The sequence below is a fragment of the Vipera berus genome (assembly GCF_964194415.1).
Source record: "Vipera berus genome assembly, chromosome: 12".
Taxonomy (NCBI): Eukaryota; Metazoa; Chordata; class Lepidosauria; order Squamata; family Viperidae; genus Vipera; species Vipera berus.
In genome coordinates this window covers 5191986-5208312 of record NC_138215.1, presented here as the reverse complement: position 1 = coordinate 5208312, position 16327 = coordinate 5191986, and the positions used below count along the sequence as shown (strand labels likewise).

Genomic DNA, 16327 nt, shown 5'->3' with positions numbered 1-16327 from the left:
TATATCAGAAGCGTTCTAGGGGTGCGAGGTATAGAAAAGTTGGGAGCCACTGCCTTAAAGGATCTGCACAGCACTGGATACAGGATACATGCACTATAACACACACACACACACACACACACACACACACACACACACACACACACAAGAGTATAGCGTAATCGGTTGAATGAAAAGGCAATAAAAATCTTGAGGAACAAGTGCCACTGAGGGCAACATGAGATAAATGCAATCTGAGTCCAGGGCAGAAATGCAGTTTGTGAAATGTTTATGGAGATTCTCAGTCATCCAGTTCACAGTGGTCCACAAAGGTGCTTTTCCCAAAAGGCAACTGGACGTATTTGTTTTTTTTCCCCTTTGAAAACATTTCGCTTCTCATTCAAGGAGCTTCTTCAGTTCTATAGCCGACTGGATAAATCCCCACGGTGGCCTCAACAACTCTGAGAGAGCTAATGACCCGGTGACTGCAAAGAATATGAATCCTTCCATTTCTCCCCCACCAGTCATCTAGAACTGAAGAAGCTCCTTGGGTGAGAAGTGAAACATTTTCAAAGACAAAAAATGAAGAAAGTCCAGTTGCCTTTTGGAAAACACCTTTGGGAGATAATTTGAGAAAGGTTCAGACATTGCCCCCCCCCCGGCCAGTTCTCATAAAGACAAAGGGAGGGAGGGGGAAAGGATTGAAATTTGCAACCCCTGGGGTTTTTTTTATGACGCAAAGAAAAGTGAAATACAAATGGAGTTAAGTTTAATAAAAATCCAATCTGGGCGAGGAAAGCCGTCTCGGCACCGAACACAACCAGAATCCTCCAGCGAGTCTCTCTGCCCGGCTTCTGATCACATCCGCTCGGTCCCGCTGCCAGAGAAGTCGGTCTGCAGCGGTGTGATGTTGTGGTCGTAAGTAGCGTACTCGGAGGATCCGGAGCTGGCCATTTTGAGCTGCTGGGCTGCGTGAGTGAGCTGGAAGGCCGCGTCGGGATGGGCCGTGTCAGGCAGAAGGGTGCATTCTCTCTCCAGGATATCCGCCACCCCTTTCAGCAGGTCCAAGAAGCCAAAGGCTAAGGCGGCCTTTCGCAGCCGGTTTAGTTCCTGGGAAAGCCAAGCAAAAGGGCAGGAAAATCACTGTTGAGCCAGCAGGATCACTCTGGCTTCGGGGGGGGGGGAAATCTTGAATCTGCCCTCCCCAATAAAGGATTGGATTCTAGAAAAAGGAGTGGGAAATCAATATTCTGTTTTACGCTGTTGTGGTTTTATTGGGCCTATTTATATTTCACAGCTGTAATGTTTGTTTGTTTTTGAATACTCTAAGCCACCCGGAGTCGCTTTGAAACGAGATGAGTGGCAAATAAATTTCATAATAAAGGAAATTTTAAAAAAGGAATGCCTCTGGCAGCAAACTCAACTAAGTTAATGACTACTGGCTGCGCTGCAGAGAGAGAAGAGTCACAATGGAAGATGTCTGGACACAGTTTTCGATAGAGGAAGCTGGAATATTTTCAGCTGAGGGGGCCTGCAAGCTGGGTGACAGTCCGGGGGTACACTGGACGTGAAGAGCAAAACGGTATGTGGGAATGATCTTGGGAGGCAGGAGAAAAGGACGCAGCTTAAGAGAACTTACATGCAAAGGTGGTCAGTCCCCAGGAGGGAAAGGGGTGGGGGAAGAGACTTGGAAGGACCCTCCCGAGTTCCCAGGAAAGGAAAGGTAAGGGAGGGGAGAAGGATGTTCAGTCTCCTAGAATAAATGGAGTTGGAAGGGACTTGGGGGGGTGTCTTGTAGTCCAACCCCCTGCTCAAGCAGGAGACTCTATACCAGGGGTAGGCAACCTTGGCTCTTTTATGACTCGTGGACTTCAAGTCCCAGAATTCCTGAGCCAGCCTGGCTCAGCTTGGAAACCTCTCCCTTTCCCCTCAGCATGGCTGGCTCAGGAATTCTGGGAGTTGAAATCCAGGAGTCATAAGGCAGCCTAGGCCTAGGCCAGGGGTAGGCAACCTTGGCTCTTTTATGACTTGTGGACTTCAACTCCCAGAATTCTTGAGCCAGCATGGCTCAGCTTAGAAACCTCTCCCTTTCCCCTCAGCATGGCTGGCTCAGGATTTCTGGGAGCTGAAGTCTACGAGTCATAAAAGAGCCGAGGTTGCCTAGCCCTGCCCTATACCATTTCAAAGATGTCTTCTTAGAAAGCCTCCAGTGATTGAGCACCCATAACCTCTGGAGGCAAAGCTGTTCCACTGGTTAAGTGTCCTCACTGTTAGGAAGTTTCTCCTTATCTCTAGCTTGCTTCTCTCCTTGAGTTTCCATCCATCGTTTCTTGACCTGCCTTCTGGTGCTACGGAGAATAGTTTGACCACCTCGACTTTGTAGGAGCCCCTCAAATATGTTATAGTACCATACAATGAAGGTAGTTTTTGAACCCGTAGTTTGTGCTTCTTGTCTGGACTACCTTGAAGGGCTGGCACAGGGTCCGTGCTAGACACCAGCTAAGGCTGTCGTGCTTCATCAGGGTCTCTTTCAAAGCCACCCCACCGTTTCACCGAGTATTTTCAAGTTGGCATCTGCCCAATCCAAAAATGAGACTGTTGAATAAAGAGTTGGGCATCAGCCATCTGTTTCCACCACTCACCTTATAGAAGGTCAGAGTTTTCTCAGGGAGCTTCCTCGCGTTCCTGAGTATCTTCTGTACGTCAGTCTGTGGAAGAGTGGAGAAGACACAAATGTAGTATTTGGCCTTCTGGCCCAAAGCAGAGCAACCATCTGAAGCTAAAGAGATTGAATGAATGAATGAACCTTTACTGTCAAAGTACAACCATGTATACATTGAGATTGGCTGAGCCTCCCTTTGTGCCCCCCCAACTCACAGTGACAACAAACCCTCCATCTTATTACACCATGTGAGCTAACTGCACAACGCACCGGCCTTGCAAGTCAATCATGCATAAAGTTTATAAAATTATATCCCGTTCAAAAGCCTGACAGCCCATGGATAAAAGCTGTTTTTCAGCCTGTTGGTGTGGCTGGCTATACTCCTATTATCTCCTACCCGATGGTAGGAGAGTAAAGAGATACCGTCCAGGGTGTGAGTCATCCCTGAGAATTTTCCTCACTCTTCCAAGGCAGCGGGCCCTGGAGAGGTCATCCAGTGGTGTCAGGGGACAGCCCACAATGTCTTGTGCTGTGCTCACCACCCTCTTTAATGCCTTCCTATCCGCGGCTGTCAGACCAGCATACGAAACCACAATACAGTACGAGAGGACGCTCTCTATAGTAGACCGGTAAAAGAGGGTCATAAGCCGTTGTTCTACCCTGTTCTTCCGCAGAGATTACTCTTCCTTGCTTTGCTCCGTTGGAAAAGCAAGAGATGCCTTCTGGTTTAATGGCCTCTGCTTTCAACATCTAAGCACCGCTGTTCAGAAGCACCAATGGGACCCGAGTCGGCCTAAACCTCCATCCTGCACACCCGTGGAAAGCAAACAGGCCGACGATCTTGGACAAATGGGAATAAAAACTGTGCAGCCAACACGCTGAAGACTAACTATCATGGGCCGTAGTTGCGTCATCCGTTGGGCAAAGGAGCGCTCGGGACTGTTGATCGGCTGGCCCTGACAGGTGCCCACAGGAAGAGAGCGCTGCTAAATTACGCAGTGAGGAGCTCATCTTTCAGGAAAGGCTGCTGTTCTTATTCATCTTTTTAGCCAGGAGCTTTGCCTGCTCGCCGGGAGCAAAGTCGGATCCTGCTGGCTTACCTGCAGACCGTTGGGTTTAATCCACACCGTGACATTCTGAGCGTAGCTTCGTTTGTTCTTGGGCTGCAAAGGGAAGGGGCTTTTGTTGTCATCTTCGCCGTACGGGTTCTCCTTTGCGTCTGGGGAAAAAGAAAAGAAAAAGGTGTACAGCAGGGGTCTTCAAACTGGGCCCTTTTATGACTCGTGGACTTCAACTCCCAGAATTCCTCAGCCAGGCACGCGTGCCTGGCTGAGGAATTCTGGGAGTTGAAGTCCACAAGTCATAAAAGGGCCCAGTTTGAAGACCGCTGCTCTAGAAGGAGTGCAGAGAAGAGCAACAAAGATGATTAGGGGACTGAAGGCTAAAGTATATGGTGAATGGTTCCAGGAACTGGGTATGTCCACGAGTCATAAAAGGACCCAGTTTGAAGACCCCTGCTGTACAGGAAGCCTCACTTAGCGACTACAATTGGGACTGGCACTTTGGTTGTTAAGCAGAGCAGTTACTAAGCGGAAATTGTAATTACGCTTATGATAACTATGGGTCCTAAACGTGAGCACTGGCTGCAAAGGTACTTTCTCATCACCGTCGTAACTGTGAATGGTCACTGTCCAAGGCATTGTTAAGCAAGGACTACCTATATATATCAGTGTTGTGAGGCCCTTCTTCTCGCAATTTCATTTTAAAAGAATATATATGTCTTGTGCCCTCAGGTAAAAACTTAATTAATCCTATGCCTTGGGCTTCTTAAGGATTTCCAAGTATTTTGAAAGCATTAGAGAATACAGAACAGAGAATAAAAGGGTTGGAAGGACCTCAGAAGTTCAGGAAGGAGCTTCAAACAGCCCGGAAAGAACATGAGCAGCCCTCCTCAATCTGCCTGGAGCTCAGTTCCCAGAATTCTTAGGAAGAATCACGTTGGCTGGAGAATTCTGGAAAATGAAGTCCGTGCTCCTAGAGAGTGTTAAGATTGAAAAAGGTTTAAACCAAGGGGGGTCTCCAAACTCGGTAACTTTTCAACATGTTGGCTGGGGAATTCTGGGAGTTGAAGTTCACAAGTCAAAAAGTTATCAAGATTGGAAACCCCTGTTGTTGTTGTTGTTGTTGTTAGTTGCAATGTCGTGACCGACCCATCACAACCCCATGGACAACGTTCCTCCAGGCCTTCCTGTCCTCTACCATCTTCTGGAGTCCCTTTTAATTCATGCCTACTGCTTCAGTGACTCCATCCAGCCACCTCATTCTCTGTCGTCCCCTTCTTCTCTTGCCCTCCACCTTCCCCAGCAGGAAAGAGAGAAGAGCCTAATGGTGGGAAAGGTTGAGGGGGAAACCCCTGGGTTAGACTAAAGATTCGGATATGGTTTTGCCGTTACATAATCACAGAAACTCTGGAACTTTTGAGCGTCCATCTTCATTGCCTAAAGCTTCAAGAAGCACAGCAACAATTCCTTGAAATGGAGACCCTGAGGGGGATTCAGAAGGGTGTGTGATACCAACACAACTCAGAGATCCCATGAGAGGCATTTCACCGCTCACACAACAGAGAAGGACGTCTTCCCAAGGACAAAGCACACCCAGGAGCAGAACTGCCACCGTCTAAGATCAAGACGTCTACATCCAAATGGAAGTTACAAACGGCGAAGGAACGAGTGGTACCATTTAAACCAGCATCGCCAGTACCTGAGATGGGACCGAGCTGGGCCATCTTGCCCAGCCAAGGAAGTGGTTCTGGTCCTGGCTCAAAGAGAGACATCATTAGGTTGGACTTCTTCTTGCTGTCGGCTTGAGAATATAGCATTCCGTACCATTCAGGTCTGAAAGCAAGAACCAGATCGTTCGCAATGAACCAGCTGTTGTTGCTCAGAAGAAAACACGTGCATACAGATAGTCCTTGACTTACGACCACAACTGAACTCAACATCTATGTTGCAAAGGGAGACAGTTCTTAAGGGAGCTTTGCCCCATTTTACAACCTTTCTTGCCCGTTGTTCAGTGAATCCCTGCAGTTGTTTAGTAACACGGTTGTTAAGTGAATCTGGCTTCCCCTTTGACTTTGCTTATCACCAGGTCGTTAAAGGGGATCACGTGACCCCGGGACACGGCAGCCGTCGTAAATGTGGCACAGTTTGCCAAGCATCTGAATTTTGATCGCTTGACTGTTGGGATGCTGCAACGGTCCCAAGTGTGAAAAACAATCCTGTCACTTTTTCCAGTGCTACTGTAATTTCAAAAGGTCACTAAGCGAACAGTTGTAAGTCGAGGACTACTTGTATATATATCAATAGATACTTGTAGGCCTTCTCTTTCAACTAAGATAGGATACGATAATCTTTATTGTCATTTTTTTACGTTGGGTACAATGGCACACATCAAAAATGAAATTTAGTTGCCCGCTCTCAAAGTGAAACACAGACATGACACACACCTAAAACATACTACATACAACCTATGTATAGACCCACACCCTACATATACATAACAAATAAATATTAAAATACTGTCCATCTTGAATATATAACGGAAGGAGGAAGCCTGAGAGTTCACAAGGTTAATGCTGCATGGAATGAAACTATGGCTGAATCTGGATGTTCTGCTATGGATTACAAAAGAGAGTTCTCTTTGTTAGCAGGAAGAAAATCCAAGAATGGCCTCTTGCAGTGGTTCTCAACCCTGGCAGGTTTAAGCGGGGGGGGGGGGAACGTCCAACCCCCCAAATTCCCCAGCTAGCCATGCTGGTTGGGGAATTTGGGGAGTTGGCAGTCCACCCCTCTCAAAGCTGCCAGGGTTGCAAGAGACACCGGCTTGTGGCTTTTCTCAATATTCAAATCTTCCTAAAATGTTCAGTTCCACGTGCTACAAGTATTTGCCTAAATGAAAGGGCACCTCCACCCTCAGAGTTTCCAGAATCCCCGTTTCTCCAAGGTCAGCAACAGGCATCAACACTCAAATGACGTCCCCATGGAGAAATACAATGCCTTTTTAAAAAAAAAAACCATTTCCAGCACATATTAAAGATACTGTGGTCCAACATATTTAACCCAAGACTGTCTAGGGCAGGGGTAGGCAGCCTCGGCTCTTTGATGACTGGTGGACTTCAACTCCCAGAATTCCTGAGTCAGCCATGGCTCAGCTTGGAAACCTCTCCCTTTCCCCTCAGCATGGCCAGCTCAGGAATTCTGGGAGTTGAAGTCCACGAGTCATAAAAGAGCCAAAGTTGCCTACCCCTGGCCTAGGGAGAACCTCCATCATGGTGGTCCCAAAGCTGCTTTTTCACGAGGCAACTGGACTCTCTTTGAAGACAAGAAAGGTCCAGTTGCCTCGTGAAAAAGCAGCTTTGGGATAATCCAAGATGGTTTACAGCTGGTCCTCGACTTCAACCACTTAGGTTGAAGTTACAAACGGCACTGAAAAAAGTGACTTACGACCGCTTTTCACACTTGCAGCATTCTCATGATCGAAATTCAGGCGCTTGGCAAACTGGTTCGTATTTATGACGGCTGGAGTTCCCCGGGGATCACGTGATCCCCTTTTGCGGCCTTCTGACAAGCAAAGTCAACAGGGGAGCCGGATTCACAGAAAAACTGTTACTAACTTAACAACTGTGGCGAGAATGGTCATAAAACCGGGCAAAACTCACTTAACAACTGCCTTGCATAGCAGTGGAACTTTTGGGGGCTCGGTTGCAAGTCGAGGACCACCTATTATCTAGCATTTTCCTCACTCTAAGAAAGGGAGCTTCCATTCTGCTCTTAGATGAAAGAGAAGACCTACAGTTGGGCAACAGTTACATACACACCTGTCTCTCCCTCCGAGCAAGGACAGGCTACTTTCATTGTGGCTGTCAGAACCCATATATTGTTAAGGGGGACTCTTTTCTAATTCTTTTTATTTCATTGCTCCGGGTTCTGCCATTCTCCTGAAAGGGAGGGGGGAAGACGCTGTGGGCTGTCTCTTTGCTTCTTTCTATTACTACAATGCATCCCTTCCACTGTTCCTGCGTATCTGCTAAGCTTGTAAGCCGCCCTGAGTCTTCGGAGAAGGGCGGGATATAAATGGAATTAAAATAAAATAAAAATAAAAATAAATATCTGTCTCTCCCTTGATGTTACCTTGGGGTGAGAAAGGAATGTGCCTCCCGCCATCTGGCTTATATCCCGTTTCGGAAAGGAAGGTGTTAAGACCCAACAACATCAATGGGAGCCTGGGAAAGACCTGTGTTATCAGCTCTTTTCCCACAGCTGACTTAACACCTGAGGATTGGCCGGTTCGAACTGACCAGATGAACGACTGGGGTGGGGTTTTGCTTGGGACTCTTTTAACCTGTTGATCTGAGCGGGAAACCCTCAGATCCTGCCTACCGTGCCTGCTATCACCTTCTCCTAATAAAAGTTCCTTTTGGAAGAAACGGCTTCCACGAGTCCTGCTTTCTTAGCATGAGGCTTTGAAGTGGGCCCTGACATTGGCTACGTCCACGCTGCCACCACCCGCCCGGATGCCAGCCAGCTGCCATACCCTAACTGAACAACAGCCACCATCCCTTCCACTTTCAAACTTCCGTGAAGGAGCACGCAAAAGTTGGGGATCTTTCCCGCAATCTGATTGGCTGAGTTCTCGTCTTCAACATCTTCAGCAATCCCCGGACCCACCTCGTCTCCTTCTAGGCAGGAAGAGAACAGAAAGCCATCAGGACCTGCCCCCTCCGGTGGGCCTGCCAACTGGGGAACCGCCAGAGGGAGGGGGAGGAGGAAAGAGTGGAATTGCTCACCTTTGTTGAGTGCGATAGGCAACACCAGGTGTCTGGACAGGACCGGGGGGCTGGCGATATCTGCTATGTCAATGAAGCCGACAATTTCCAGATCTACGAAAGAAAAGGATGCTTTCAGACATCAGTCCTCAGGACTTTGTTTACATTTCACACGGGGGGAGGAGAAGGCACAGCACACGTAGACTGGCGAAATTCTGCTACAGTAGTCAATTTCAGCAAAAGTAGTTCTAGACGTCTTGTGGAGTAGATTTCCTGGATGGGTCTACCTTGTCAGGCTGATATGAAGGCAGAAAAATTGATCAGTGGCCATTATTTACTAACAATCCTGTTTTCCAAAGCAAGACAAGAAGGCAGGACAAGAAACAATGGATGGAAACTAACCAAGAAGAGAAGCAGAACCTGAAATTAAGGAATTAAACTTCCTAAGAGTGAGGACAATTTAGAGCAATTTTGAAACAGTTTGCTTCCAGACGTTGTGGGTGCTCCATCACTGGAGATTTTCTAGAAGACTGGCCAGCTATTTGCCCAGAATGGTATAGGGCAGGGGTAGGCAACCTTGGCTCTTTGATGACTCGTGGACTTCAACTCCCAGAATTCCTGAGCCAGCATGGGGGAACTACGGCCCCCTCATGACTTGTGGACTTCAACTCCCAGAATTCCTGAGCCAGCATGGCTCAGCTTTGAAACCTCCCCCTTTCCCCTCAGCATGGCTGGCTCAGGAATTCTGGGAGTGGAAGTCCATGAGTCATCAAAGAGCCAAGGTTGCCTGCCCCTGGTTTGGAGGGTCTCCTGCTCGAGCAGGGGGTTGGACTAGAAGACCTCCAAGATCCTTTCCAACTTTGTTAATTCTGTTATTTTGGTTAAGACCCTAACGCCAGCCAGCATCCGGTTTTGGAAGGTAAGCAGGGTCAGACATGACTAAAAGTTGGATGAGAGAGAGCAACTTGATTCTCAGGTAACACTGGGTAATCCAGTGAGCCTCCTGAGAGAAAGCAAAATCCAAACCTTTGGAGCGTGGTGGTGCAGTGGTTAGAGTGCAGTACTGCAGGCTATTTCTGCTGACTGCTGGCTGCCAGCAGTTCGAGTCTCACAGGCTCAAAGTAGACTCAGCCTTCCATCCTTCCGAGGTCAGTAAAATGAGGATCCAGATATGCTGACTCTGTGAATCGCTTAGAGAGGGCTGTAAGGCACCGTGAAGCGGTATATAAGTCTAAGTGCTATTGCTGTAAGTGCTATTTGGTGAAGAAAACAGCAGGGATATATCCCTTCCTCCATGGCTGGAGGCACCAAGTCTCTCAGGCTGCCACTTGCTGGGCATCATCAGCAGGGAACAGCCATTGCCCTTCAGCATCCTGGAAGCCTCACTGTCAGAATCCATTTATATTGCATTCATAAATGTATGTTTAAAATACTGTGCCTTCCCTGGATTCTGCCATTTCTCCGAGGGGGGAGAGGAGGTGGTGTTTATTCAGCCTGGCCGGAGACTGCATTCAAAGACCAGGGAAAACCCTTTTGATCTTAGGACAACAAAGGAGGGGAAGGGAGGGGGGATCTGGTTCGTATCTCCATTTGAATCTGAAAAGGAAGGAGGCAATAATCATAAAGACACGGGAAGTTCCCTCTTTCCCACGAAAGGGTTGACACCGAAGTTTAAATTGATGTGGGTCTGGCCAAATGGGTTTTGAGGGGAGGGGGTTGAACCGGGAACTCTTTATAAAGTATCAAATTGTAACACAATGCCAGATCCTGTCTTGTATTTCCACAACCGATCATGTCTTAGTAAAAACTCGTTTTGGACAAGACCTGACTCCAAGAGTTCTTTATTTTCCTAAGATGTGGATTGGGGTGGGTCCTGACACTAACTGGTCAGCACCAGAAACGGGAAATTAATGGGATTTTTGCTTTTAGGTGATAGGTCCCTTTTTGCACCCTTATTCTATTGGGCGTGATGGCTAGATGTTATGGTCTTGAAGGCAGAGGAAGAATGTGGATTAGAAGAGAGCAAGAGCTAAATTCATTGCAGAGAAGACAACTTTTACCTGTATTAATTGTTTTAGGGATTGGATCGATTTCTTCGTCTATGATGAAGGGCTCCGGCCTGGGAAATGCTTGCACGTCTGAAGACAAGTGGCCACATTTCAAAACGGCATGGAAGGGTGTATATGCCACATCTATTAGCTTCCTAGGGCAAGAGATGATCACTACTAAAAATCCACAGAAATAAACCACTACGTGGAGAGCTTGTTCAAGTTACTTTTCAGGGGGGGGAAATGCAGATCAGCGACTGAGTAGTTTCTACTGGGTCTTTCACTGCAAGGGTTCAAGCCACACAGAGCAAGTTCTAGGGCGTTCCACACACATTAAAACAAACAGGGTGCATTGCAGATCTTGAATGTCAAATGGACCCTGAATTTCTCTAAGCACGTGGTCTCCCTTGCCTTACTACTCAGAAATGCACAATTCCCAGAATTTGAGCTCTAGAAATCCCTCAGTTCTGCTTTGAAAAGATAGGAAGGAAGGTTTATGGGGAAATGTATATGATCTGATTTCACAAATAACACGGAAGGTTTTTTTTTTAACATTCTTAGTAAAAGGTAAAGGTAAAGGTTCCCCCGCACATGCGTGCTAGTCGTTTCCGACTCTAGGGGCCGGTGCTCATCTCCGTTTCAAAGCCGAAGAGCCAGCGCTTGTCCAAGGACGTCTCTGTGGTCATGTGGCCAGCATGACTAGACGCCGAAGGCGCACGGAATGCAGTTACCTTCCCACCGTAGTGGTCCCTATTTTTCTACTTGCATTTTTACATGCTTTCGAACTGCTAGGTTGGCAGAAGCTGGGACGAGTAACAGGCGCTCACTCTGTTACGCAGCACTCGGGATTCAACCCGCCAAACTGCCGACCTTCTGATCGACAAGCTCAGCGTCCTAACCCACTGAGCCACCACGTGCGTCCCTCTTTAACATTCTTATTAGCACGTAATTTTATGCAAAAAGTGAACAGATCCTACTGTAGCTTAGTATTAAATATAGAATAGGCCATAGTATTTAGTTGCTGCCTGCAAGTAATCCAACGCTTTCCTGGCTTGGCTTATGTGAGCAAAATACCCTAATTTCCTTTGTTTTCATGCAGTTTGCTAACCCCCTTGAGAGAATTAGATGGAACATCTAACTTAGAGTTTCAGATTTGTAAACCCCATTTATAAGTAGGTGGCTAAACTGGTCCTTCATGGTATTCAGCTGCATCACGTAGGCCAGCTTTTGCCAATCTGACATCTTCCAGATATGTCTAGAGTTAAAACTGCGTGCATCTAGGACCATATTTCTCATGTGTGGACTTCAACCCCCAGAATTCCCCAGTCAGCTGTGCTGGAATTCTGGGAGTTGAAGTCCACGTCTTAAAAGTTGACAAGGTTGAGCAACCCTGATCTAGAGGGCACCAGATTGAAAGAACTTGATGAAACCCAGACTGTAATTGAAGGCAATGATTCTTAACCAGGATTGCTTACCCAAACATCGACTGCACGTTTTTCAAGCAAAGGGGTCCATCGATGGTAAAGATCTGCCCCTCTCCATTATTTAGGTCAATGAGTCGTTCCAGGCAGTCTAGAGAATCATTGCTCTGGAGCTTCACATGGAAACAGTTTTACACACAAGGGAAAAAACATATCAGAACGTTAGATATTTTTTTAATCACAGAAGGGAACTTCCAATAATCAGCAAAGAAAACACAGCTATTTATTTGTCTGCTCTGCTTTGTATGTATCTTAAGTGTCAAACTGCTGGCCCACGGGCCAGAGGCGTCACAGCAAAACCACGCCCACCCCATTGTCGGCAATGGCAAAAAAAGGTATGCTACGTCGTGACACATCACACGACATTGAGAGTTTGACACCCCTGATATAGAGACTGCACTGGCCCCTGCTGATTTCACTGGCAGGACAAATGGGCCAAACTTTGCCCAAAATAATTAATGGACACAGGCTTGATGAGAGAGCAAGTGCAAAATAATAGCAGAGAAATAACCTTTCAACCTCCTAGGACATTACAAGTCATAAACCAGCCCTTTTGGGGGGGAAAAAGAAAGAAACTTTAAAATACTGTTATTGAGCAAGAGATTGCTGAACTCACGTGTATCAAATTCAGGCTTACTACAATTCTTAATAGACAAATTGCTTGTAATATACCTCCCACGTTAACTACATCTACATAGCCCACCAGCTTTTTCCTCCCTTCCCCGGCCTCACCTCAATTTAAATTCTCTATCAGTCTCATCGCTCCATGTACCTGATAAAGCAGGGGTCTTCAAACTTGGCCCTTTTATGACTCATGGACTTCAACTCCCAGAATTCCTGAGCCAGGCACTTCAGCTCCCAGAATTCCTTAGCCAGGCACATGGCTCAGGAATTCTGGGAGTTGAAGTCCACAAGTCATAAAAGGGTGAAGTTTGAAGACCCCTGTGATAAAGTGAGGTGTAATTCACAAAAAACCTTGAATAAAATTGCCTCCCCTCCCAAATCAGCATTAAGGCCAATGCAAATGGAGGGCTGATATCCCCTCCTGGCTCTAAAAAAGGGGACTCACCTCTTCCAGGTTAGCCATGCACATGACGTACAGCTTGGATGGGAATGGAAAAGGCAGCGGGAACCGGTTGCTTTCACTCCGCTGGCTGAGTGTGGACAGAGAGTGACGGAGAGAGCCCCTGCCGATGCCCAAGCTGCCATCTGTGACCAGGACAACCTGGCAAGGAATGGCAGCGCCCCATTCTTGCTGCACAATGCTGCAAACTCCTAGCAGGGCTGACTCCAAGCACGTTTTGTCATAATCATCTATGTTACTCAAAGCTTCCTGGGGAAGAAAGTGCACACTTATTGGGCTGGGCTAAAACAAAGCTCGGCTTCCAAACTGCCATGGTTAACTTAGACCAGGGGTCTTCAAACTTGGCCCGACTTGTGGACTTCAACTCCCAGAATTCCTCAGCCAGCGTGCCTGACTGAGGAATTCTGGGAGCTGAAGTCCACAAGTCATAAAAGGGCCAAGTTTGAAGGCCGCTGCTGTACGGTATACAATAAAATATTAATAGCAAAAAAACCAATGTGTAAGATTTAAAAGAGGCATTGAAGATTAAGGATTGATTGAAAGGCTGCTTTTAGTGCCCTAATCTTTCAGGGCACCAATCAACCCTATGGCTACATCCCCATCTGCACGTCCCTTGCAAGGGCACAGAGTATGTTTTTACACCTTTATGGAAGGTCAGGAGACTGGGGTCCGCCTCACTTCTGGGGGGAGAGTGCCAGACCAGCTAGGATGGGCTGATGTAATGTGATGAAGGCACTTCTGTACGTTATTATTTAGAAAGCAAATTTATACAGCTACCCATCCACAAGTGGAGCAGAGAGACACAAAAATATCATATGAATTTATAATCGATTTATATGCAGCATGTGACAATTGAATACAAGCTCAGGTCGTTGCTTTTATACTGCACCTGGAGTGTGTTATAGTCTCTTGTAAAGGGGACCATCAGCTCCCAAAGAGATGAAAACACAACCAAGGCGGTAAACTCCAATTTGTAGTTGGTAGCCATGTGTTCAAAAAGCATTGTCAGACCATGGGCTGCTAAATGCTTCCGCTGATACTCTTCAGAGCCTTCAATGGAGACCGGCCGGGTCATGGAGAGGGACACATCAATGACCACAACAGTTGGCATGGTGGCCCTTGTTTTGTGCTGTCAAATGCAGAAGGAAAAATCTCTGCAGAGGGAATAAAATAAGATTTTCAGCATTCGCTCTCTCTTTCAAATTATATGAGCCTGTTCACTGACACCTGCTAACTCAACTTTATCAATCTTAAAACAGCTACTGTGAGATGGTTTGGTATGTGCAGGCTGGGTTTATCTCCAGAGTAGTGGCGGGTATCCTTTTATAGGATGTATTCAAGCAAATATTGGATAATCATCTACTACTGGCATGCTGTAATTTGGATTCTAGTTGAGCAGGAGGCAGACTCCAATTCTATGAATCTCTGCAAAACTAACAAATGCATTTAACAAAAGACAACTGCTAATTTACACACCAAAACTAATAGACCACCTTTTGCCTTCCTCTGAAGGTTTATTTCATACAACAATGGCTGGATGGCAAAAATTGAGTGAATCACAAATAAAGCAACTGTATTTCATTTTAACACATTGTGTGAACTGAGATCATTATTGCCAGCAAAACCCAAAATGTGAAGTGGGTGTATTTATATTAGGATAAGTAATAACTTGTAAGATGTAAAAGCCACAACAGGCAGCTAGGAAAGCGTTTAGTAGTCCAATAACAGAATATATGCAGGTTGAATAACAGATTCTTGGAATTTTTCAAACCTGGTGGTTTTCCTGCAGAGGTTTCAGTGCCAGGCTAGGGAACTTCTTCAGGACAGGGCGAGTGAAGTCAATGCAACCAAGTTCAGAGAACGTCAAGAGCCCCAAAGTAGAAATGAAGAAGATGGGGGGTGGGAGTGGAAAAACAACTTACGAAAAAAGGGCAAATCTATTAAAGCGGTGGTTAAGAAATCAGAAACGGCAGCAAAGCCCCTAATGCTGCTTTCTTTTCCTCCTGCATTCTTTCATTTCCCCTCTTTTCCTCTCTTCCTTTTCTCTTCCCCTTTCCTTTCCTCCCTTTCATTTTTCTTTTCTTTTATCGCCTCTTTTTGTTCCCTTCCACTCTCTTTTCCCACACTCTTTCCTTTCTCACTGTCTTCCTTCCTTGCCTGGCTTCCCCTTTCTCGGACCCTGGGACGCAACTGTCTTACCCAGGATGAGGTCCCGCCTCCCCCACCCCCTTCCGCCCAGGGCTTTCCTGGTGGTCTCCCATCCGCGTTCAATCTTCTCCGCTCACCTTCGCTGTTTCCCGCCTCCAGTCAAGCCGGCCGGCTCGTTTCCAGTGGGGGGGGGGTGTCTCCGGCAGGAAGCCGAGGTGCCCCGCCTCAGTCTTCCCCAGGGCCGGGGCTCCCCTGCCTCCTCCTCCCACCCCACCCCCCGCCCGGGGTTGAAGCCCAAAACATTCCCCCACCACCACCACGGCCGCGAAATTTGGTTCCGGGATCGCCAGGGGCCGCCCCGTTCCGGGCATGCGCGAGTGGCGTGCGCAGACTCTGTCGGAACCTGCTTCAAGAACTTTCCCTCTGGGGCGGGGCGATAGGCTCAGCACGACCGCTAGAGCAGGGGTCTTCAAACTTGGCCCTTTTATGACTTGTGGACTTCAACTCCCAGAATTCCTCAGCCAGCAAAGCTGGCTGAGGAATTCTGGGAGTTGAAGTCCACAAGTCATAAAAGGGCCAAGTTTGAAGACCCCTGCGCTAGAGGGCAGCCACGAGGACTTTGCGCCTAACGTGAGCGCCGCTGTTTGCAGGAGGCGGCGGCGAGGATGCTGAGTTATTATAATTGCTGGATTTTTTTTACCCTTCCTTGGGTCGCGCTATGGAAAGGCAGTTTTTTCCCCCCCATTAGGCAGTGAATAAACAAGGCTTGAAAGCTATTATGTCTAAGCTGTCTAGGGCAGGAATGGTTCATTTTTTTAAAAAAAATAATTCAATTTACGGTCGAACTTTTGGTCCCTGAGTTGGTTTATTTTGTAAAATAAAATGAAAAATAAAATTAAAATTACTGGGTTCGTTCCACTGGCTGATCTCAGTCTCCTGCTCAAAGCCCACAGTTCCTAAACAGGATAAAAACAGAATAGGAAAGGCCTCCAGCCCACCCACCCACCTCCCAGGTTGGGATGAGAAGCTAAACTGGATCTGGTCGTGATTAGTGCTGTGTTGGATGGGAGACCTCCAGGAGATACCCAAGCCAACCACATC

At 47.1% G+C, this 16327-nt stretch overlaps 1 protein-coding gene across 4 annotated transcripts; it reads right to left on the bottom strand.

Annotated features, from left to right (window-relative positions):
• Nucleotides 1-731: 731 nt before the first annotated feature.
• Nucleotides 732-15493, bottom strand: INTS14 (integrator complex subunit 14). Of its 4 annotated transcripts, XM_081337573.1 has the most exons (12): nt 15364-15487; nt 14850-14894; nt 13968-14232; nt 13064-13327; nt 11989-12107; nt 10526-10668; nt 8487-8579; nt 8234-8378; nt 5402-5535; nt 3742-3860; nt 2622-2687; nt 732-1089 (listed from the first exon to the last, which is right to left on the bottom strand). In XM_081337573.1, exons 3-12 carry the CDS (start codon nt 14187-14189, stop codon nt 838-840), a joined length of 1557 nt encoding a protein of 518 aa, XP_081193699.1. In that variant the 5' UTR covers nt 14190-14232; nt 14850-14894; nt 15364-15487; the 3' UTR covers nt 732-837. The 4 variants fall into 4 exon arrangements, 3 of the variants coding, with proteins under 3 accessions (XP_081193699.1, XP_081193701.1, XP_081193700.1); XM_081337575.1 differs by lacking the exon at nt 14850-14894 and having other exon boundaries at nt 13968-14207; nt 15364-15493; XM_081337574.1 differs by lacking the exon at nt 14850-14894 and having other exon boundaries at nt 15364-15492.
• Between the last annotated feature and the right edge of the window lie 834 nt (nt 15494-16327).